A 23303-nucleotide genomic window follows, 5' to 3' on the forward strand; every position below is an offset into this window, starting at 1 on the left:
AACAGTTCTGTAATATACAAAAGCATATTTTACATGTCTCATTCTGAACTGGCTTTTTATTGGTAGGTAACTTTTTTTAAAAAAATGCATTTCATACCAAATTTAGGCAGCATGCCAAACGACCAGACTTGATTATTGTTCCGCGGGTTGTATTCCTTGGTAAATAGTTTGATGTCTTCATAGGGACTGGCAACAGGACTTTCCGGCAGTCTACTTGGGCAGCCAGGGTGGGCTTCCCCCTCTTGCAAAATGTATGGCTAACTAGTGACACCAGATTCAGCTCAAAGCACGTGCGTAAACAAGTATTTATTCAGCCACGTGCTCAAAAATGGATTTGTCAACTGCAAAGAGCTTGAGCATGTCTAGTTCCAACGGATGCAAAGTTCCAGTGATGATCAAAGAGTGTAGAGGATCGCCTAATGCCACCGTAGTCATTTCCTGTAGAGTACCGGAAGCAATCTTTTGATCCACTGCGCCCACTCTTGCTAAGCCTACGCAGATGGTGTTTTCTGCAATTTCTGTTAAACAAAGGGGGGGGGGAGTTAAAGAGAACAAAGAATATTACGGAAGCATAGTGAAAGAGGTTGGTGCGCTTGGCACACTTCTGCAGGAAGTGATGCTTTCTCTCTAAAAAAAGTTACACGCTGCTTAAAAAAAAAGACACTGTCCTCTGAAGACTAATATAGACTTCTCTAAAAAAACCAACCCACACGTGTACATTGCTCAAGTTCTTCGCGATAGGATGTGGCAAATGTGAGGAGTGTCAAGCCCAGGAAGCAAGTTCTCATTCTCAAGGTATTGAATTGCAGGTATAAACCAGTGGGGTAAGTAGTCATTCATAAAGTGTCATCAAGTGAAGGCCACCTAGCTGAAAAGACTGATTCTGCCCTCCTGGCCTAGTAACTGCTTTGATTTATCAGCAAAAGGACCAGAGCAGGTTGGGAAACCTGAGGTCCTCTGGGTGTTTTAATAGAAATCCCATCTGCCCCAACTAGCAATGGCCAATGTTTAGGGATGATGGCTCTGGAGTCCAAGACCATTTGGAGAACCATGGAGAATATGCAAGAGAAGCTTAGACAGGGCTGCAGTGTGGGGAAGATGCTAGTATGAGGGCCGTGGGCCAAGGGCCTTCTGGCGGTTCCCTCACTGCGAGAGGCCAAGTTACAGGGAACCAGGCAGAGGGCCTTCTTGGTAGTGGTGCCCGCCCTGTGGAACGCCCTCCCATCAGATGTCAAAGAGATAAACAACTACCTGACATTCAGAAGACATCTTAAGGCAGCCCTGTTCAGGGAAGATTTTAATGTGTGACATCTTAGTGTATTTTTGGTCTTTGTGGAAGCCACCCAGAGTGGCTGGGGAAACCCAGCCAGATGGGCGGGGTACAAATAAATTATTATTATTATTATTATTATTATTATTATTATTATTATTATTATGTGACTGAGCTCAGCATTTTTGTGCCCTTTGGCACTCGTCACGGTGTCTTGTGTGCCAGAAGTGGTTTAGTCATGCTGGCCACAGGACCTGGAAAGCTATCTGTGGGCAAACGCCAGCTTCCTCAGCCTGGAAGTAAGTATCGTAGTTTTCCGTGTATAAGACAATTTTTTAAATTATAAAATGATGTTTAAAATTGGGGGCCATCTTATACACGGATAGTGCGGGGGGGGCGGGGCGATTGGTTGCAGCCGCGAGCAGGAGATTGTCAGCGGCGATTCGGTGGGTGATTGGTGGCAGCGGCAAGGTCTGTTGTCGATTGGCTGCTGCTGTGACAATTGGGTGGGCGATTGGCAGCTGCTGGCGGCGAGCGGGCAGACAGACAGTTGTTGGCTTTGGTGACGCGTGCGATTGGCAGCGTTGGTCAGGTGGGTGAGCGATTTTTGGCAAACCCCCCCCCCATTTTCTTAATCGGGAGTCCCCCAAAATAGGGGTCGTCTTATACATGGAAAAATACGGTAAACTGTGATTAATATGAAGGTATTGCTGGCATCAAAACTTCCCACAAGGAAGGGTAAGTGGCATGTGTTACGTAGGAAGACGAAAGCACCCATCCCAACGTAAGCTGCCTGCGATGTACCTGCAGGTTTTGTTAAATTCTGCTGCATCCCTGCATGGAGCCTGATTGGATCAGAGGCGGATTTAGGGATGCTGGACCAGATCACCCGCACTGGGCGCTGAGCCAAGAGGGCGCCGCAAACACGACTTGGAACGGAAGGCAAGAGGCGTCTGTTAGTGCGCCAAATTTTGGCGTCACATAGGATGCTGCTGAAATGTGAAAGCCCAAAGTCCACCACTGATTGGATTGCTCTGAGTTGTGGGTGTCATAGTTTTTTAGACTTGCCTCCTTCCAAACAGGGCTTGTTTAGAGAGGCCACTCCATTGAGAATCTAAAAGACTAATTCCACTGATAACGGCTACCGGTAATTCTTTCATATCCTTTCTGGCCTCTTAATTGTGCCTCCCGTTTTGTTTCAGAAAGGCCGTGCATGTGAGCTAGCCGGACTTTGCAGAGCATTATGTCATTGCTTCCAGCCAATCACTACTTGGCCATTCGACACCCTACAGCCCTATGGAAAGTCTCTGCATTTCATTAACCAGCGAGAACTCCTAGATCCGTTGAAAGTTGACTATTAAGACACACTTTCCCAGGATCAATGCGCCTCCGCTGTTTCTGCTAGTAGTTCCAGCAAAAGCACGTACAGAGAATAGAGTAAGGTCAAAATGATTCACTCTAAAGTATGTTCATATGGGATTTGCATTTCTTTTTTAAAAAACCAACTGGTTCGTGGAGTTTGTGGCTGGTTTGTGTGCAGGCCAACGTTTTGTGGCTACAGCCCTCTGCCTCCGGTCCTGCTTGAAGTTCACTTCACTGTGGCTGATGAACCACAGCGAATGCTTGGCCTCTGTAGGCAATTTCCAGCCTGCCAATTTCAAAAGGGCCCATCTCCATCACAAATTGCGAGTTATTTGATGCTGCAGCGGTCTGGACAAAAGAGGGGAGGGCCAGCTTCCAAATGCTAGCGGCCAGAGCTCACGTGCTTACCTGGTTCTTCGCCTTGTAGCCGCCTGTTTTGCACAATAGCGAGAAGCTGCTCCGCTGCCTGGTTCACGCTCATATACCTGGGTGGCTCATAAATCTTCTTCCCCCTGATGGGAAGAAAGGTACAGTAGTCTGGTCAGCAACTGTCCCCCCTGTACCCCAGTCAAGTAGAGGGGTCCGTGTACAGTAAAGCCAAGCTGAATTCAACACGGCTTGCCCCAAATGGTTAAGCTTCAAGATAAAACTTTCTTTGTCGCATCAAACCAAGGTCTCACATTCACTCTCTGGAAGCTCTTAAGAGGGGCTGGCAGCCAAATGGCTCTCAAATGTAATAATAATAATGATAATAATTTTTATTTATACCCCACCCTCCCCAGCCAAGGCCGGGCTCAGGCTAACAAGCAATAATAAAAACAAGTTGAATGAATACAACTTAAAAACAAGATTAAAATACAACATTAAAATATTGAAACATTAAAATATTAAAATGCAGCCTCATCACAGGAGGAGAAAGGAAAAAGAAAAAAGAAAGAGGGGGAGGGAATCAAATTGGCTCCAAGCCAAAGGCCAGGTGGAACAACTCTGTCTTACAGGCCATGCGGAAAGAAATCAGATCCTGCAGGGCCCTGGTCTCATGAGGCAGAGCGTTCCACCAGGCCGGAGCCAGTGTTGAAAAGGCCCTGGCTCTGGTTGAAGCTAATCTAACTTCCTTAGGGCCCGGGACCACGAGGGTGTTGCTATTTATGGACCTTGAGGCTCTCCATGGGACATACCAGGAGAGGCAGTCCCGTAGGTACGAGGGTAGAGGCTCATTTAGTTTAGACCCTCGCTAGAAGCCTGTGCATGTTTTGTCTCATCCATCATGTTTTTGGCAAGGAATACACCGCGAAAAGGAGGTCTATGGGCAGTCGCTGGTGAGAAGCAGGCGGGTGTTATACGCACTGTCCTCTGATCAGCTGGAGACATAAAGCAAACACTTCCAAGTTTTTAAACAACCGAATCCAGGTGTATGTTACGGCCACGGGAACAGCAGACACTACTAGCAGGCTTTTTTGTGTGGCGTCAGCATCCCAGAACTGCCAGCTTGCAGAAGAAGTGTCTACCAACAATTAAGTTGGTGTTGATGAAAGTCTCCTCTGTGCGTGTGCTGTGAATCAGAGCCACTGCTTGGCTGTTTTGAAGCTTTCAAGCTAGGAATTAGAGCCTACATGAGTAAACTGAAAATGCTCTCCGCATCTGAGAGGTGCCACATGTCGTGCTGACTCCTCGGCACAATCACAAGTCACGTATATTTTGAGACCCCTGCTAATCTACTGTAACTGCCGAGATACATCAAAGAGCATGCTATCCGTGCCAAATTGGAAGGGAAGCCTGTGTTTTTCTACCATTATACAGTTACATAATTATAGACCCCAAAGCCAGCTCTCAAAGGGTTGTTTTCTGCAAAGTTTGCCAGCCCTGGAGTTGGCAAGAGCAAAGCTTATGAAGAAGTTCCAAGGTAAATTTCCACCAGAGATTGTCGGACTCCGTGGATGTGAATCAGACCAAAGTGAGGACGTGTCTGGAGGTGATCAATAGTTCCAGTGGAGAGGAAGAAGGAAGCTGACTCGACTGATCTCTCCTAGATTAGAAATACTGAACGATCAGGAGAAAAATGAAACTAATCAAACTTTGGTTCCTGAACGCCTCTGTTATCGTACGTTTCGACTTCCAAACGCCAAAACCCCGGAAGTAAGTGTTCTGGTTTTTGAATGTTTTCCAGAACCCAAACATTCGATGCGGCTTCCGCTGAGTGCAAAAAGCTCTTGCAACCAATGGGAATCTGTGCCTCAGTTTTCGAACATTTCGGAAGCCAAACGGGGTTCTGGAATGGATTTTGTTCAAGAACCAAGGTGCCACTGTACCACAGATGAAATTACTAGGGGTCACAGCTAGCTAATCTAACTCTGGGCACTTATTACTGGAACCTGAGAAACTGAACAGACTTATTAAACCATGAGCTTCGCCCCATCTTAAAAAATTATTCATTAGACGCTAAAAGACACCAAGACAACCATCACCGCTGCTTTGCCACATGAGCCCCATCCTGCAACAGAAACATCGGAAGCTGCTTACACTGACTCAGACCGCTGATCCCTCTAAGCGTTATCTATATTGACAGGCAGTGCTAGCGCGAAGAGTTGCTTTGCATCTTTCAGACGCCGGTTCCTGCCTTCACCTATCCCAGTGCTGCCTCAAGCACTTCCTGCGACACTGTGGGACGGACTGCAGACAAAACCAAACTGGGTACCAGGAGAGGGCACTTCCTCCTTAAGTCTACAGAGATATTTTGGCACCCGTGTTCACCATTCATGTCCACCGTTTAAGCAGGATTCCTAAACCAACTCCAATTCTTAGTTAAGAGAGCAAGCTGGATGGCCTAAAATGTGATTAGTACGGCAGCTGATCGGTCCTTTTAACTCAAGGGTTGGGGCCCATTAGCCATGCTGGGTTGCTGCTGATGGGAGTGGGAGTCCAGTAACAGTTTGAGGACTACTGGCTCCCTCCCCCTCACCCAACCATGCGTTTAACTGAAACATAGAGAGAATCTCTATACCATGGTTTTAGTATGCGTTTCACTTACATGCCAGCACTAAGCTGTGAATTATCAGTTGCAGACCACACACTTTTGAAGAAACAACTTACTTCATGAGATTCTCCAGCGACTGTTCCTTGACTTTAATGTCTGCAGGGAAACAAAACGGGACATACACTTCAAGTCGATTGCCTGTGTATTACTTTCACAAGCATTAAGACGGAGAACTTTTTTTATTGTGCTGTGTTTTATATAAGAAAGATATCTCTCTTTCATGCACACCCTTGGCATGTATACATGAAATTCTACTCAATATTGATCCAGGGTAGATTCCAATGCATAGTTAGCAGAGTAACAACTTAAACACGTTGCAGGATTCCCAGAAAATAGACCAGAGGCAACTGTATTTCATCCAGCAGAGCTTTACTGCTACTGAAGACAAATGAGCATAATGGTCACAAATCTAATACATCCATAAGAAATCCAGTTGCAGCAGACTTAAACTTACAGTAACTTAAAATAAGTCTAAACCTTAACACTAAGCATACAGTGGTACCTCAGGTTACAAACACTTTGGGTTACAAACTCCGCTAACCCAGGAGTAGTACCTCGGGTTGTGAACTTTGCCCCAGGATGAGAATGGAAATCGTGTGCCGGTGGCGTGGTGGCAGCAGGGGGCCCCATTAGCGAAAGTGCACCTCAGGTTAAGAACGGTTTCGGGTTACGAACAGACCTCTGGAACGAATTAAGTTCGTAACCCAAGGTACCACTGCACAGAAAACTACACCAGAAGGAGAGATAGAAAGAAAAAGTGAAACCCAGGTTCCTTCTGGCCTCTTATTACAGTCAGCATGACCTTGACAGAAAGAGATAACGGAACCAGTTTAAGCTAGCTGTGCTCAGCTTCTCTGAAGGAATAACCCAAACATCACGAACCTTCTGCCTGTTTCTTTCACACAGAGAAGCTTCCAGAACCCTCTTGAATTAGTAATTAGAAGAGGAAAGATCTCTACACATCAGATCAATACTTTCTTGCACTAAGAAATGCAAACTGACAGTATAGTCTTACAACCCAACGTCTGGTATATGGTTGAAATCTGACCAAGCCACGCTCACGGCAGACCTGCTGAAACCTTTGGAACTAACTTAGTGATGTCTCATTTAAGTCCCGCAAGTTTGCTGGGTCTGCTCTGAGTTTTACTTGATCGAAAGACACTACCCATCCTTTCTAAGTGGGACCTGCAACAAATCGTTACCGTGAGGAGCAGTCATGTTGACTGTGCCAGCCAGTCATCATTACATTTTCCTCTGTGACACTCAGTCAGCCATCATTCCAGGGCTGCTTTTAGGTTTCTCTCTTTCCACCAAAGGCTCTGTGTAGTTCTGCAAATCCTGAGCAGCTCCAAGCCTCTTAATTGTTCCTCATCTAGCTTGGCTGGTATCCTTGGATGGTCCTAATTTGGAGACGCATGGGGAAGTCTGCAGCTCAGTGGTACAGCATCCATCTTGCATGAGAAATCTCCCAGGGTCAATCTTTGGCATCTCCAGGACAAGTTGGCAGGGAACTGCTGCCTGAAACCCTCCAGCCAGTCAGTGTGGCTCAGCTAGATGAGCCACTGTTGCCATGCAGTGTAAGGCAGGTGCTGGTGTTAGGTACCCACAGAATGAGTTCACTATTAACATATAAGACTACAGTGGTACCTCGCGTTAAGTACTTAATTCGTTCCGGAGGTCTGTTCTTAACCTGAAACTGTTCTTAACCTGAAGCACCACTTTAGCTAATGGGGCCTCCCGCTGCTGCCGCGCCACCGGAGCACGATTTCTGTTCTCATCCTGAAGCTAAGTTCTTAACCTGAGGTACTATTTCTGGGTTAGCAGAGTCTGTAACCTGAAGCGTATGTAACCTGAAGCATATGTAACCCGAGGTACCACTGTATAAGACTATGTTTAAGACACTATTCTATTGTGCATAATTCATTGCAATGGTTTTTCTTCTTGTGGAAAGTGACACAGCATCCTTTAATTGAACTCTCTTAAATACACATCAGCTGTAGGAAGTTAAAACTGTGATTGAGGCCAAGAAACAAGCTCTGTTGATTTTTTAGGGCAGACTTACTGCTACATGAGCATATTTGGGGTTAGAACGGACGAGATCAATGAAGGCGTTTCCTCTCGCTGTCTTGTAAGTGGAAAACTATGTTTTGTATCGTGCTTCACTGAGGAGATGAAACTTTTTGAAACTGATCGTCTATTAAGTTAGAGCGGCATGAATGAGCTATGGGCAGAAACCCAGGGGCCTGGACATGCAAGCCCAATTAGTTGTGCCTTCCTGTCTCCAATCAAATAACCCAAAAAGACTCATGGCAAGCCTTCAACCACATTAGTCACCTTTTCCTATTGAATTAGGTGGATTGCAGATTTTGGTAAGATGAGCTCATTTCATTTTGTTGAGCGCTAACTCATTCTCTTGTACCGTATTTTTCACCCTATAGGACGCACCTAGTTTTTTGGGGGGAAAATAAAGGAGGGGAAATTATTCCCCCCCCCAGGCACGGTGCTTCCCCCTACCCCAGCCCCCAGAAGAGGCAGCTCTCCGCAAGCCGTGGGAGCCCGGCGCGAAGTTGCGCCGGGCTCCCACGGCTTGTGGAGAGCTGCACGAAGCTCGTAGCCTGGGGCGCGCTGAGCTCAGCTCGCCCCAGGCTTTGCGATGCAGAGGAAGACCCTTCTGTTCCTCCTCCAGCTTCCAGGCAGGCGTGTGGCTGAAGGGGCACTGCGCAGTTCTCCCTCTCTGCGCAACACCTCTCCTGAGAAGGAGAGGCGCTGCTCGGAGAGGGAGAACTGCGCAACGCCCTTCAAGCGAAGCTGGAGGAGGAAGAGAAGAGGCAGCTGCCCTAGCTGCATGTCACCTCTCCAGCTGGGAGAGTGTCGCGGGTCGCGGACCTATTCCTTAGCCCCACGCACACTCTCCGGGCTGGAGAGATGGTGCGCGGCTAAAGAGGCTGCTTCCAAAGCCGCGCGTCACCTCTCCTGCGAAGGAGAGGGTCGTGGGGCTATTCCTTAACCCCCCGCACACTCTCCGGGCTGGAGAGATGGCGCGCGGCTAAAGAGGCTGCTTCCAAAGCCGCGCATCACCTCTCCAGCTGGGAGAGGCTGCGTGCGGCTATGGCAATACCCCCACCTCCCGCAAAAGCCCACAGGAGCCGCGCACCCTTTAAGGAGCACACGGCTCCTGTGGGCTTTTCTAGAGGAGGGAGAAGGGACTGATGAAGGGACACAAGCCGCGCGGAGCTTGTGTGAGGCTTTTGGGAGCTTTTCCCGCCTGCCTGCCTCCTGCATTCGCCCCATAGGATGCACACACATTTCCCTTTCATTTTTGGAGGGTAAAAAGTGCGTCCTATGGGGCGAAAAATACGGTATATTTAAATATGCAGCTGTGCCTCTTGTCGTTCCATAAAGTTCCCTAAGCTTAGAAGTATTCAGATCTCGGTAAACCATCTCAAATAACAAATCTAATTTTTGTCAGGGCTTTGAAACATTGTGCGGCAGATTTTTGTCACTATTTCTATCATTGCCTTTTCTTCTGATGAGTTGCAAAGGCTATGGTTCATGTCCATTGATTTCAATGGGCTTATGCCAAGTATGACTTGGCTTGATACAACCCAATGCGTTTCCTAGCTTTTGCAGTATCGATTCTCCTACCTGTAATTTCGGCTTCATTTTACAGCTTTTGCCCAATGCAAACCTTCAAGTTGTACACAAACAAGAACAGAACATAAGCAATACGCAGGAGAAGGCATGCAAGTCCCAACAAAATTCAAGACAAAGGCGATGCTTAAAAGAAGCAGCAGCCAAATTGTAAATGCTAACAGTCAGGGTGTGACATGTAACTAAGCCATAGTCAGTGCAGACCCATTGCAAATTAATGGGTATCCAACTCCGTAGTCCTGTCAGCTCAAGGCTTTCTGCTTGTGCAGTGGGACTTTCCTTTCTTCCCAAATATGCTCCTGAGACTGGGAAAATGCATAGGATGGATTTAGGAGGCACGTAGGGGTGGGGAGAAGAGGTGAAGCCCCATGGCACAAGCAGAAATCCTTGCACTGAGAGGACAGTTACTTAGCACTACTTTATAGATAGAAGCTACAGCCAAAGCATTTTCTTCCGGCCAAATCTCTTATTCTGCTGCTGAAGTTTGTTAGTTGTTGTTGTTTAGTCGTGTCTGACTCTTCGTGACCCCATGGACCAGAGCACGCCAGGCACTCCTGTCTTCCACTGCCTCCTGCAGTTTGGTCAGACTCATGCTGGTAGCTTTGAGAACACTATCCAACCATCTCGTCCTCTTTTGTCCCCTTCTCCTTGTGCCCTCCATCTTTCCCAACATCAGGGTCTTTTCCAGGGAGTCTTCTCTTCTCCTGAGGTGGCCAAAGTATTGGAGCCTCAGCTTCAGGATCTGTCCTTCCAATGAGCACTCAGGGCTGATTTTCTTCAGAATGGATAGATTTGATCTTCTTGCAGTCCATGGGACTCTCAAGAGTCTCCTCCAGCACCATAATTCAAAAGCATCAATTCTTCTTTATGGAAGTTTCTTAGTACTTTCTATAATTGTATGTGCACAATTGCCCCACTCTAGTTGCCTCAGCATGCACGGTTGAACGCAAGAGCGTCCACATCTTGAGGGGAATCTGACTTCCCAAGCCTAGTTCTTGATCCTGCAAGCGCTGTGCGCTAAAGGGATTTCTCCAGCTGCCTCTTTACTCTGCAATGCCAGCTGAGAGGTGACAGGAGCTTATGCCTTGCAGATCGGCAGGCAGGAAATGGCCATTTACTTTGCAGTAAAGGCTTTGCTTTGCAGCAGAGTGCTGTTTCCTGCCTGCCGGGTCTGCGAGGTGAGCTGGGCAGTGCATTCTTGATATATTACAGAGTGACAAAATATGAAACCTTTGTCTCGGTCTGGAGTCCATACTGGTAAGAGACAAAGTATTGATATATCGTCCACAACTTAGTTAGGATCTTGTTGATCCATGGCTTTCTCTGACATGTTCTCACCACCACCAATGGCTGAACACCATGGCGCTTTCTATGCGCATACTCACAATTAAATGCTATGAATGCCAATATCAATAGACCTTTCCTCCTACCCTCTCTCTATGGGAAGTGAGCTAGCATCATAATCTTTCTCCTGCCATTTATACACAGTGGCAATTTCATTTCATTCAGTCAGTTGAAGTTTTGATTTAATCTGTATCCAGCAAACACACTTTCCACCAGCTCCTCAATTAAGTACATTTTAATATTTAAACCAACGGCTGGAATGCCTCCTTCAATAACCAGTCACTTGACAGTGCAGAATTGTTGAAGACAAAGAAATGCAGGAACAGGAAGAAAGGAGCAGAAGAAGCCCAAACTTGTAAGATGTTGTAAGATTTTTTGCATCATTTATTTGAAAAAGTCAGCAGGTAATTAAAAAAAAAAAAAAACCACAATAATGCTTGCTTGTCAACCCTTCCTTCATGCAGTTCATAAAGAATGGAGGGGAGAGAAAGGATCAATGAAATGCAAAATGTACAGATTAAGGTGTATGGTGAGGCCATGATGACATTTCACACTGGTGGCTGGGAGCATTTAACACCTATTAAATCCACTTCTCTCTAAAATGCATTCCAAAATCCCCACCTATAGGTTTTCATACATTTCAACAGTTAGAGAAGATTTACAATCAAGTCCTGATGTACAGACAGCTTCCAGATGCCAATTCCAGGAATGTATGAAACTTCTGCATGCATGTTCTGACTTGATTTATAAACTTACTATATGCTGGCGCTGTGTATATTATATGCGGGTGGCGCTGTGGTCTAAACCACATAGCCTAGAGCTTGCTGATCAGAAGGTCAGCGGTTCAAATCCCCGTGACGGGGTGAGCTCCTGTTGTTCAGTCCCTGCTCCTGCCAACCTAGCAGTTCGAAAGCACGTCAAAGTGCAAGTAGATAAATAGGTACCACTCTGGCGGGAAGGTAAACTGCATTTCCGTGCGCTGCTCTGGTTCGCCAGAAGCGGCTTAGTCATGCTGGCCACATGACCAGGAAAAAGTGTCTGCAGACAAACGCTGGCTCCCTCGGCCTATAGAGTGAGATGAGCGCCGCAACCCCAGAGTCGTCCGCGACTGGACCTAATGGTCAGAGTTGCCTTTACCTTTACCTATATGCTGGCAAAATGCAGCTCTTTCCGGTGTGCACATGGGAAATCGCCTTTTGACTTGGGAGGTTTTGGGAATCCTGGCTTGTAATCAAGGAGAGCAGTGGAAGCCACAGGGGCGGTCTATGCTTGTAGGAACCCCAGTAAACAGTTATGACCCGTAAAGTGTCTGGAGTGTCCTGTAAACTCGTAGAAAACCTGCTTTAGCACTGGGAGAACAGTTCCGTTCAGGCTGCAATCAAGGATCCTGCCAGTCGGAAGAAACTCAATTCTCCCCGATCAACCTCAATATCTAAACAGCACGGAATGATCTAATTGCTTGCAAATTGCATCAGTCTGATTTCCATCCTGATCAAAATTCCTTATGTGATTGAATGCATCTGTATAATCTCTCCCTCTCTCGCACACTGGAAGGTTTCATGCAAGGCTGGATTTAGTCTGAAAAGCTCTGTATGATTAAAATAAATCCTGCCCCAGTGCAGAGACTGTCAGATCGCCTCCTGTTTCTACTGATCAAGCTCTCCTGCTTTTAAGAGTAGCGTGGAACACAACCGCTTACGCTATGAAACTTCCCCCCTGTTTCTCCTCATGCCAGGAAAAGCTTAATTTCCTTCTGTTGGAACTGCTGCAAAAGACGCAGTAAAAATCCTGGCGGTCCTAGTAAAGAAATGAACTTGCTAAAACTTCCTTTTCGCTGGATGATGATTGCAACTTAAGACCTCAAAGCCAGGAAGCTGATGGCATGGGCACGGCTCGTTTCCTTTTCTGGGTGTTAACAGACAACTAAATGATCACCGGGCTAAGGACCAATTTACAGAATTCAGCAGAATCTACCAGTTAAAACTGTTTTACCTTCGAGCTGTGAGAGTGGGGTTGGAATTGATGTCTCCCAAAGGAGAAAAAGCTCAAAAACCTGTACATAGAAGAAAACCAGAACAACAAGGCAGAGGCTCAGTTCCATGACACATGCTATTTTCCTATGTCCAGGGAAGGGTTTGGGGGTTTTGCTCAGCTTTGCTATTTCTTAAAGATGCAATTGCTGCAGGTAAGAAAAAAGGCAGAGGATGCGTAAGGCGGAGGACTTTTGAGTCTACGGTTTGATGCTGTTGCTTCTGTGTTTGGACAGCAAGGGCAGAGGCTATCATGGAGGAGGAAGCGGTCCATGGCTACTATCAATGCTCTGCCTCAAATGGTGGAGGCAGTGGTGCTTCTGAATGCCAATTGCTGGAAGCCAAAGGAGGGGAGGACACTCTTGTGCTCAGATCCCGCTTGCTGGTTTCCCATAGGCAACTGGTTGGCCCCCGTGAGAAAAGGCTAGGCCACCACCTTAATCCAGCAGACTCATCTCATGTTCAATCAGCGTATAGAGGGGAGGTCCAAAAAATATCTACATGGTGCCTAGGAAACAACTTGCACCTTAATATCAGCAAGACAAAGGAGATGGTGTTGGACTTTCGGAGGAAGAGAGGAGAACTAGCCCTGCAGTACATTGGGGAGGGCAGTGTGGAGAGAGTCTCTTCCTTTAAATTCCTAGAAGTTTATCTCAGTGAAGACCTTACTTGGAAAATCAATACAACCCAGGTGGTTAAGAAAGCCCAACAGAAACTCCGTCTCCTCAGAGTATTGCGAAAGAACGATGTCAATCAACATTTGATGATCTCCTTCTACCGGTCCACAGTAGAAAGTGTCCTTTCATACTGCATCACGGTGTGGTACGCTGGTTTGACATCATCGGATAGGAAGTGCCTACAGAGGGTGGTGATATTAGGGGCTGTCTCGAGAATCCTCTGGATGAAATAGAAGAAGAAGGTTGCCTCAGGAGAATGAGGAAAATTCTCAGGGTTGATTCACACCCTGGCCGGCATTTTCTTGATCTCCTGCCCTCGGGCAGAAGATATAGAAGCATGATTAGTTGCACCAGCAGGGTAAAGAACAGCTTCTATCCGTGGGCTGTTAGGCTGCTGAATGAAAAGATAACAACAGGGCAACTGACTTTCGGGTTTGGTGGGTGTGCGTCAGTAAATGAGGGGAATTAAGACTAAGAGAGCTGAGTGGGGGGTGCTCGTGTAATCTCACTGTATACAAGTTGTACAAGTGACAATAAAGTATTTCAAATCAAATAGCTGCTCAGCTACTGAGCGTTCTAAATAATGCCGGCTGGTTAAGTGTGATATAAGGAAGTGGTCCTTCTCTTACTAAATTAGCAAAAATGCACAGAGCAGCTACAAATATTTGTTGGAAGTGTAAAGAAAAAGAAGGCACATTCTACCACCAGTTTCGGATTTACGTATAAGCTAAACAAGCTATAGCTTAGGGCCCCACTCTCTTGGGGGCCCCAAAAAAATTAAAGGAAAAAAACCCTGGATGTACATTTCCAAAATAGAAGATAAAAAACAAATGAAATAAAACCTACATACAGCAACAGTGTTTTGTGTTGTGTAGGCTCCTGTGATGTAAGTAATGGGCTCAGCCTGCTAAAATATCACTGGTTTGCTCATTTCTATATATAGGGTGCCTACATTCTGCATGGACTGGTTGCATGGCAACATGTGCAAATGGCTTGAGATACCTATTAGGTCCATAAATTACCATAAAGCATATATTCAACACAAAAAACAGCGACATATAAAGGGCCCCATTGTCTTCAGTAGTGTAGGGACTTATCAAACTGAAATCCAGCCCTGTCTACCACATGTGGTGGACGTACAAGAGAACGAAAGCATATTGGGAAATGATTTATAATGAGTTGAAAAAAGTGTTTAAAATAACTTTTGTGAAAAAAACCAGAAGCCTTTTTTACTAGGAATTTTCGGTTCAGGAATACTGAAGGAGCAGAAAAAACTGTTTATGTACGCAACAACAGCTGCAAGGATACTTCTGTCCCAGAAATGGAAGGAAGACAAAGTCCCTACCAGAGAAGAATGGTTAACAAAAATGATGGACTATGCTGAAATGGCGAAAATGACTGGGAAGATCAGAAACCAAGAAGACATCAAATTTCATAAAGAACAGGGAAAATTTGTAACTTATTTAGAAGCACACTGTAAACAATTAAAAACATTGGCAGGATTTTAAGAAAACTTGCAATGTAACAAGAACTATGGTAACAATTGACTATTAAGGAAATATGGAGGACATTATACAATGCAGTTGAAAAAGAATAACCATGGAACCCATGGAGGGGTGGAAGGAAGTCTGGGATTCAGAAAATCCTATTTGTACAGTGGTACCTCTAGTTGTGGACTTAATCCGTTTCGGGGTGCCATTCGCACCCTGAAAAGTCCGCAACTAGAGCGCCTTTTCTGCGCATGTGCGCGGCGTGATCGCTTCTGCGCATGCATAAAGTGTGCAGATCGCTTCTGTGCATGCGGCAAACCCAGAACTAAACACTCCCAAGTTTGCCATGTTTGTCAGCTGAAAGTCCATAAGAAGAGTGGAACACAACACGAGGTATGACTGTATATGATTATGATTTATATACTAATGTAAATATTAAATGTAAAACTGAATATATATATATATTTTTTTTAAGAGGAAGTGGTCCTTACCAAGTAAGCAGAGGGTGTGCATGCCGTTTCTTCTGTTTTTGGCTATTTTGTCGTAAAAGCTCTCGGGCTTCCATGTATCGGTCCAGAAAACGACAGACACAACTTCTCCGAAATTGTAGAGCTGCCAAGAAAAGAGGGGCGGCGGGGGGGGGGGGGAGATGATAATGTGAAAGACACCTATCAGAATAAAGACTGTAGACACAAGACTTAACATGGCGTTATGCAATGTGCAATATAGAGAGGTTTTGATGGGAAGGGCCAAATCTCAGTGTTTGGTATCTCCAGATGGGGCTGGGAGAGACGGCTACCTGCTTTTCCAAGTTGAATTCAAAAGTGGCTCATAATAACGATAAAAGGATTGACAAATTAAAAACTACAATGCCCCCGAGGAGTGTCACACTGTAGGCTGAAGTGGCGGCGAGGCTGATAAAACTTTTTTTAAAAGATAAAAATCAGCGGTTGCTTGATAGTTAAATGCAAGATTCACCAACAACTTAAAATTATTCCCCCACACCTCTGCAGAAGATAAATGAGCTGCCACAGTGTATGTGTGTGTGTGAGTGAGATGCTTGTTCCAACATGAGTTCAAGTCGTACCTAAAGCCCTGTGTTTCAAGATTCCAAATAGGATGGTAAACACACTTTTTAAAAATAAATTGTTTTCAACATCACAAGCTGGCACAAAACGTTTACAAAAGGGATTCAAAAGAAAATGAGCTGGTTGTGAACAGTGCCCAATCCAAAATAGCAGAGGAAAATGGTACACAAACAGAACGGACAAAGATAAATCATAACTGATATTTTGAGGTAGTTTCCCCCTGCCTTCAGGATCCTACGACCTTGCACATTTCACAAAATAAATTTAAAGTAGCTGTTTGTGTACAAGTCTTAAAGAAAGTCTTAGGTGCCTGGGATCAATAAGACTAGTTTTAATGGGTGAGGGGTTTTGTTCTAAGAAAAACTTGCACTTTTTGGTGGAGACATTTGGGGCTTTGTAAACATTGAAAGAAAGAAAAAAACAGGGAAAGCGCCTCAAAGAAAACAAAACAGGATCCAGTGATCTCTGATGTAAAACTTTTTTTTTCTTGTAAGTCAATATTTTTCAGAGTAAAATGCTCCTTTGGGAATTCCAAGTTGAACCTTGCAATGGTTTGACATGGATGTGGAGAGAATAACATTTTGCTCCCTCACTTTTTCATGCTGGTTTTTGAGTTGCTTAGATTTTTAAAAACAGGGTGCTTTTGAATCTTAACTACTTGTATCCTTCTCAAATTCCAAAAGGAGTCTTTTACTCCCAAAGATGCTGAGTTTTGCTTTGTAAATATCACCTTAGTCGAAAGAGTTGAAAGCCCGTTTTTCTATGTATGATTTCAGGGATATTCAAAGCTACTCCTGCTTATTTAATTAGAGCACAGTTAGGTTCTGACACCGTCCTGGGCTTAATACAGATTAGGATGCTGAATCGCTGGTGCAGAATAATTCATATAGATGAAGATAAGGCAGATCTTCGTGTGTCTGAGGAACAGATGGTGCTAGCGCTGGACAGTTTCTAGTTTCAAAAATTTTCTGATGTATTACTGCATTATGGATTCTCGGTGCAGGGGCTGAATTCATTTGGAAATGTAACCAGAAGCATTCCCTTGTAAACAGAATACAAGAAAGTTTGTTCTCAACTCTGTTTTGAACAGTTGGAACCAATGGAGAGATTTGGGAGCATACCAGCTCCAGCCAAATTATGTATTTCCGAAGGAGCAACACTGGTTATATTCTTGAATGCAAACTTTATGGGCAGCAACTGATTTCAGTGCATTATTCTTAAATTGTTGGGTCCAAGATCTTGAAGCCGGGGGGGGGGGTGTTTAAAGAAATTGAAGTGTTGGAAAATCAAAGAAAAAAATATGATTTTTATTACAAGGCTCAGAAGATAGTTTCTTTCGCTGCAAAGGTTTATAGCAGGCATGGCCAAAGTCCGTTTTGGGGGCCTCGTGGCAGTATATTTTCTGGGGTAAAATCCTTTAAAAAGCTCAAGAACTTTGAAGGGCCACTATCTGACTGTTGATTCCAGACCCTAAACTGTGCTTTTATACTAAATTTCATTTTTTCTGTGTATATTGTAATGTTTTATCATTGCTATGGCCATCGGCTAATGCAAATAAAGTTTCTATCTACCTCAACAACTTGTAAAATTGTAACAACTTCAATCCTAAAAAAAGCTTAACAACTTTGGTCGGCCCTCAAATCATAAAATAATCTGGCCCTCTTTGAAAAAAGTTTGGGACCCGTGGCTTACAGTCTCATGAAAAGGGATTTGGAATTTATCTCAGCTAATGCCTGTTGAGTTTCTGAAGTCATATATTTCTCCTATTTTTAGTTTTGTTTCTGAAAACATTTTAACTATTTTTGATCCCTTATGTATATTTTTATGTGTAGTTTTTAATGTGTTTTATTTTGTTTTACTTTTTTTTATCTTGACGCATCCTCAAATTTTATTCAGCAGAGCGTGATACAGCTCACATGTCAGTACTGTGGCTCTTTCATAGATGAGGCTTGTTGGTTGAGCGGGCAGCAATGGGGAACCTGTCCCCATTCAGAAGTTGCCTATCATCCCACGCGGCTAAGTTAGAAGGTTTATCTTATACACCATTGGTCCAGCAACGTCCCTGCCCCTTGGTCAATGGTTCTTGCTCAGTCAATGATTCTTGGAATATTACACAAGGCGTCCTCTTCAAATACAACACTTGGGTAATCCAGAAAGAGAATGAGAAATCCAGATTTTGCATTTCACAACCAAAATAGCCCTGCCAGTAACTTGCGGGGACGGGTGGGAATTTGCTCAAAATACAACCAGGAATTACTGTCAGCTGACCGCTGCATTACTCCAAATAAGGGGAAAAGTCAATAGGCAACGTTTAACCCTTTGATTCATACTCTGCTTGAGTATTTTAACTTTTGAGTATTTTGAGTATTTACGTATTTAGGTCAAAGGTCTCCCCGCCCCCTGTTGTCTTTTGCTGAATCCCAGACTTGATGACAGTCTGCCAAAGCGTACAGCTATCAGTTCCTTCGCTCTGGGTCAATGAAAGTGGTTTTAAAAATCACGAGACAGAAAGAAGCCCATGCTCCAATGCTCAGTCCACAGAATTCTCCATCACTCCTGAACATTATTCAGCCAGGCCCCATTGTGATGAGTTTGAACTCTAAACGCATGTAGCTTTAGAGAGCTACTCGGCTGCAGCCTTCCCAAACAGACGCAAGCCATCAGCTTAAACTCCTTTTCTTTAAAAAGAAAAAAAAAACCCTACAAAGGTGTTTCCTGTTTTTCAGTAACCAAGGCCAGACTAATGGAGCAGGAGTCTTTTGCATCGACGAAATCAGACTTAAACTAAAATGCAAAAAAGGAAGTCAGCCCTTATTTTATGAACATCAAATTCCTATCGTTTAAGAAAGCGCCCCTAACTTTTGTTGTTTCAAATCTATCGGCACAAGTCAAATCCACTGATACAAATCAAATTTGTCCCCGGCATCTGACACTCGCAGGTATACTGTCACTGATAATGGAGGCTCCATTTAGGGGGAAGGGCTAGGAGCTGTTGACACACCCAACCCTTTGCGGATTTCTCCAATGGTCTAAGCCCACTTTGCAAGCTACCTTCCCTGGGGACCATTGCCATGTCTCTTGTGGCAATTTAGTTTGGCGCTATGTGACATGGAACCTTCCCTTTCCTTTATCTGAAACGTAGTGGAAATCGCCTTCTAAGGATGAAAAGTGCAATAAACCCACCCTTTGTGTGTCGTATGTGTACCTGAGGCTCAGCTGTTTCTCAGCTCCAGCCCCACCCAGATGCAACTATACAAATAAATTCTTCTTCTTCCTCTTCCTCTTCCTCTTCCTCCTCCTCCTCTTCTTCTTCTTCTTCTTCTTCTCCTCCTCCTCCTCCTCCTCCTTCCCCTTCCCCAGCTTCACGACACCCAGTGCGGAGAACCTCTCTTAGCCTCTCCAATATTTGCTTCTGGGGAGTGTAGATGTGATTTAAATCATGATTTAAATCACTAGTCAGTAAGACTTGATTTAAATCAAAAAAATTTACAGAGAGACTCATTCTTGCTGGTATAATCTTAATATTTACAACCAGATGAAGGTTTCATTTTTGGAATAATAAATTTTCAGAGTAGTTTTTACAGTTATATCAAAAATTACTGATTTGGTTATACCATTAGAAATACATAGACAGGTGTTTATATTTGGACAACTTTTCTGCTGTACTTTATTGGAAGGAGAAAAATAATCATTTCCTTAATAACAATTTAAACAATTTATTTAACTAAAACAACAACCTCATAGCATATGTATCCATGTTTGTTAACTGATGTGGTTAAACATTTTTTTGTTAAAACAACACCAGACTGAGTTTTAACACACATGAAAAACTCAAAATAAATCCTTATTTCCTGATGAATAGCCTTTGGACTATACTGTAACTTAAACAGAAAACTATCTTTAGAAAGATTTTTCCTTCAAAAGCAATTTACAGTGGACCCTCCGGATACGAACTTAATTCCTCCCGGGAGTCCGCAGTGGCGTAGCGTGGGTTGTCAGCACCCGGGGCAAGGCAAGTAATTTGTGAGTGATCCAGGTAGGGCTAGAGAGCTGCGAGTGCGAGCACGCCCCCCCGATGTTGCGCCCGGTGCAGCTTGCACCCCCCACGCTATGCCACTGGGGGTCCGTACTTACCCTGAATAGCCGGTATCCAGAGACACCGCTTCTGCGCATGCGCAAAGCGCAATAGAGCACTTCTGCTTATGCGTGAAGAGCGCTTCTGCGCATGGCGAAACAGCACTTCCGGGTTTGCCGCATTTCCAACCCAAAATTACGTTAACCCAAAGGTAACGTAACCCGGGTACCACTGTATTTTAAAAATCTGATTTAAAGTTTAAAAAATCTGACTTTTTATTTTAATTTTTTAAGCCATTGATATTTATTCACCCTGTTTCCAGGGCATCAAGAACAGCATTGCCCCCATTCATAAAGCTTTTACTTCTTAGAAGCTCAGTTACATCATGCTGTTTTATAAAAAAGGAGAGAGAGAGAAAGGAAACGCCACAGAAAGTCTGGCCACAAAGTGTGCAACTCCTCACAGCTGTTTCCTACAGATTGGAAGGCGTGCCTCAAGCCCGCGCTCTGCAGAAACCCGTTTGGAGAAGTAAACAGAGTTGTGGTTTCCCGCTGCCGGAATGCCACGTGCGCGAGAGGTGTTACCTGGAGGCCGCAACAGCCAACGGCGTTGAGTATGGAGGCATTGTGGATGACTCTGTAGGGCACTCCCAACTTCACCGCCCGGAGGACGAGGTCACTGTGTGTTGTCGCCCTGCAGTAAGGAGGAAGTGGGTTATATGGGATGTACAGAGGGCCTGAACTGGGCCTCACTGACTTAAAACAGCCTTCCACAACCTGGTGCCCTCCAAACGTTCCTTGGATTCCCAAATTCCTATCAGCCCCCAGCCAGTACTGACCGATGGGCAGGGATGATGGGAGTTGTAGTCCAACAAAATATCTGAAGAGCACTGTGTGTGTGTGTGTCTATTATGTGTGGGGAGGCCATTTAAGAATACAGTGGTACCTTGGGTTACAGATGCTTCAGGTTACAGACGCTTCAGGTTACAGACTTTGCTAACCCAAGAAATTGTACTTTGCTTCAGGATGAGAACAAGAAATCGCGTCACAGCAGCAGCGGGAGGCACCATTAGCTAAAGTGGTACCTCAGGTTAAGAACAGTTTCAGGTTAAGAATGGACCAGAACGAATTAAGTTCTTAACCCGAGGTACCACTGTGCTTCTACCCACTTCTCTTTTTCTTGAAAAAGAGGTGCTGAAACCCGCCATGAGTGAGTTATCTTAGAATGGCAATGGCGCCTACCTGAGAGGTGCTGTAATGGAATACCAGTGAGTTCTGGCTGGAAAAAATGTCCTGTTTCTACCAAACTTCTCACAGCTACTCAAATAAATAAGCGCCTGTACGTATATAGGAAGCACAGGAAGTAAAAAATAAAAAAAATAATGGAGAGGCGAATTCAAAGTGCTGGAGGAAAAGAAACACACTTTTTATTTACTGCAATTAAGTGCATTCCTCTTTCTTCAGCACCTCGAGGTTGGTTCTCCTGTTTCGTCCTTTGCGAAAGACACATAATGCATCATACACAAACAAGCAAAGTTCCTGAGGTTGAATCTGTACACTTTTTGACCTATGAAGCCTTAAACAGCTCAGGACCACAAGTACAATGAGTTAAGAGCAGGGGCAGGTTCTAAGTTTGCACTGAAGACACTTTAGCAATGTAACCATGTGGAAGGTGAAGGAGGCAGCTTTTTTTGCAGTTTAACTTGAATAACACTGTAATAACGCAGTTTTGCCTGCTAGTTTGACGTCCCCTTCTTTTTTGCCTCTTACAGAAGATTGCAGAGAATCTTGCTGACTGGCAAACAGCAGCACGCAGAGCAGCACTGGCAGAACTCCCATCCTCTTCTTAATTACTGTGCAAAGAGGCCGTTGTGCAATTCTAAACGAGAAACTTTGCATGCATGCTCTAAACTTGCACCAGTATGCAAAAGGGGTTTTGTTTTCTAACTGTTCCCATTTGCTATTGAGGAGAACTTCGGGAAAGATGGATTGTCACCCCTCAGGAGTGCTAGATCTGTACTGTATATGCCAGACAGACTTCTAACTTTTTATTTTTCCTTTAAAAGATCCACTCTCTTTAGAGGGACGTACAGAAACAAATGGTTGGGGCAAAGTCAAGGGAAGAGTACTAGAGTGGGCAAACAGCATGCAAATTAAGGCACAGATTGATGTGCATCCCCTGTTGAAAGCAGATTGCCATCCTCACTTTTGCTCAAAAGGGTCATCTGAATCTACCGTATTTTTCGCTCTATAACACGCACCAGACCATAACACGCACGTAGTTTTTAGAGGAGGAAAACCAGAAAAAAAATATTCTAAACAAAATAGTGGATATATGATTTTTGTGGTTCATGCTGTGGCCACAGGCATGTGATCTGACAGTGAGTTTGGGGTAGCCCAATGCAAAAATCCTGAGGATCCATGTGGATCCATGCTTTGTAACCACAGAGGAGGGAAGGAAGGGGAACCATGGATCCTCTGCTCACGACTGCAGATCCCCACCACCACCCGCAGGCATTCGCTCCATAACACACACAGACATTTCCCCTTACTTTCTAGGAGGAAAAAAGTGAGTGTTATGGTGCAAAAAATACGGTATATGGCCTGCCCCATCTGAACTATTTTGTGGGGTGGCGACGCTTGCAAGGCAGCACCATCCAAAGATAGCTGCCAAAACATAACCTCTTCTGCAGCATCTATGATTACTGAAAGCCCCGACTTTGTAAATGTTGCTACTCAAGTATTCATCAATCATGTTCGCTGCATTAGGCAGCCGGGTGTGGAAATGCATTTAAATAAGAAACGCAAAGCTGAACAATGGCTTCAGCTGCCCTCTTTTCCCCCAAGGTGTCTTAGTTCAGTGCTGCTCATTCCATGGAGGTGAGCAGGGAACAGAAACAGCATCTGGTGGGGAAGCATCATTAAGCAGCCCTTTTCCAGCCACAGGCACTGAATTTCCAAAAGCGCCCCAGAAAGTCTCTCTCTGCCTAAACCCCGCTCCTTTCCTAACATTTTGTGTCACTTGGAGTTTTTAGACACTAGACAAAGGGAACTGGATTTACAGCTTTTCCCATAGAAGGTCTGTGGTCACTTCTTGATTCTAGCTTGTCACCAGAAGCTCTGGTGGCCCAGTGGCCCAGAATACTGACTGCCAGCTATCACTGTTCCTGGACAAGGTTTAGCCCGAAACTTAGGAACGTCCCAGCTTCACCACCACAATGTGTTCTGTGTGGAGCTACCCTTAGAGATGGCACGGTGACTATCTGTCACTAAGCCCAGTTCA

The 23303-nt window shown here is 44.7% G+C and overlaps 1 protein-coding gene across 1 annotated transcript in view; it reads right to left on the bottom strand.

Annotated features, from left to right (window-relative positions):
* Nucleotides 1-38: 38 nt before the first annotated feature.
* DPH5 (diphthamide biosynthesis 5) overlaps nucleotides 39-23303 on the bottom strand; it is a 30903-nt gene continuing 7638 nt past the window's right edge. The window contains exons 4-8 of the mRNA XM_079981769.1: nucleotides 20606-20714; nucleotides 15350-15470; nucleotides 5723-5762; nucleotides 3041-3144; nucleotides 39-518 (exon numbers count right to left, since the gene is read on the bottom strand). Of these exons, the coding sequence (XP_079837895.1) occupies nucleotides 307-518; nucleotides 3041-3144; nucleotides 5723-5762; nucleotides 15350-15470; nucleotides 20606-20714 (586 nt within the window). The 3' untranslated portion in view covers nucleotides 39-306. The remainder of the gene's footprint in view (nucleotides 519-3040; nucleotides 3145-5722; nucleotides 5763-15349; nucleotides 15471-20605; nucleotides 20715-23303) is intronic.

This window comes from Podarcis cretensis (genome assembly GCF_951804945.1).
Source record: "Podarcis cretensis genome assembly, chromosome: 6".
NCBI lineage: Eukaryota > Metazoa > Chordata > Lepidosauria > Squamata > Lacertidae > Podarcis > Podarcis cretensis.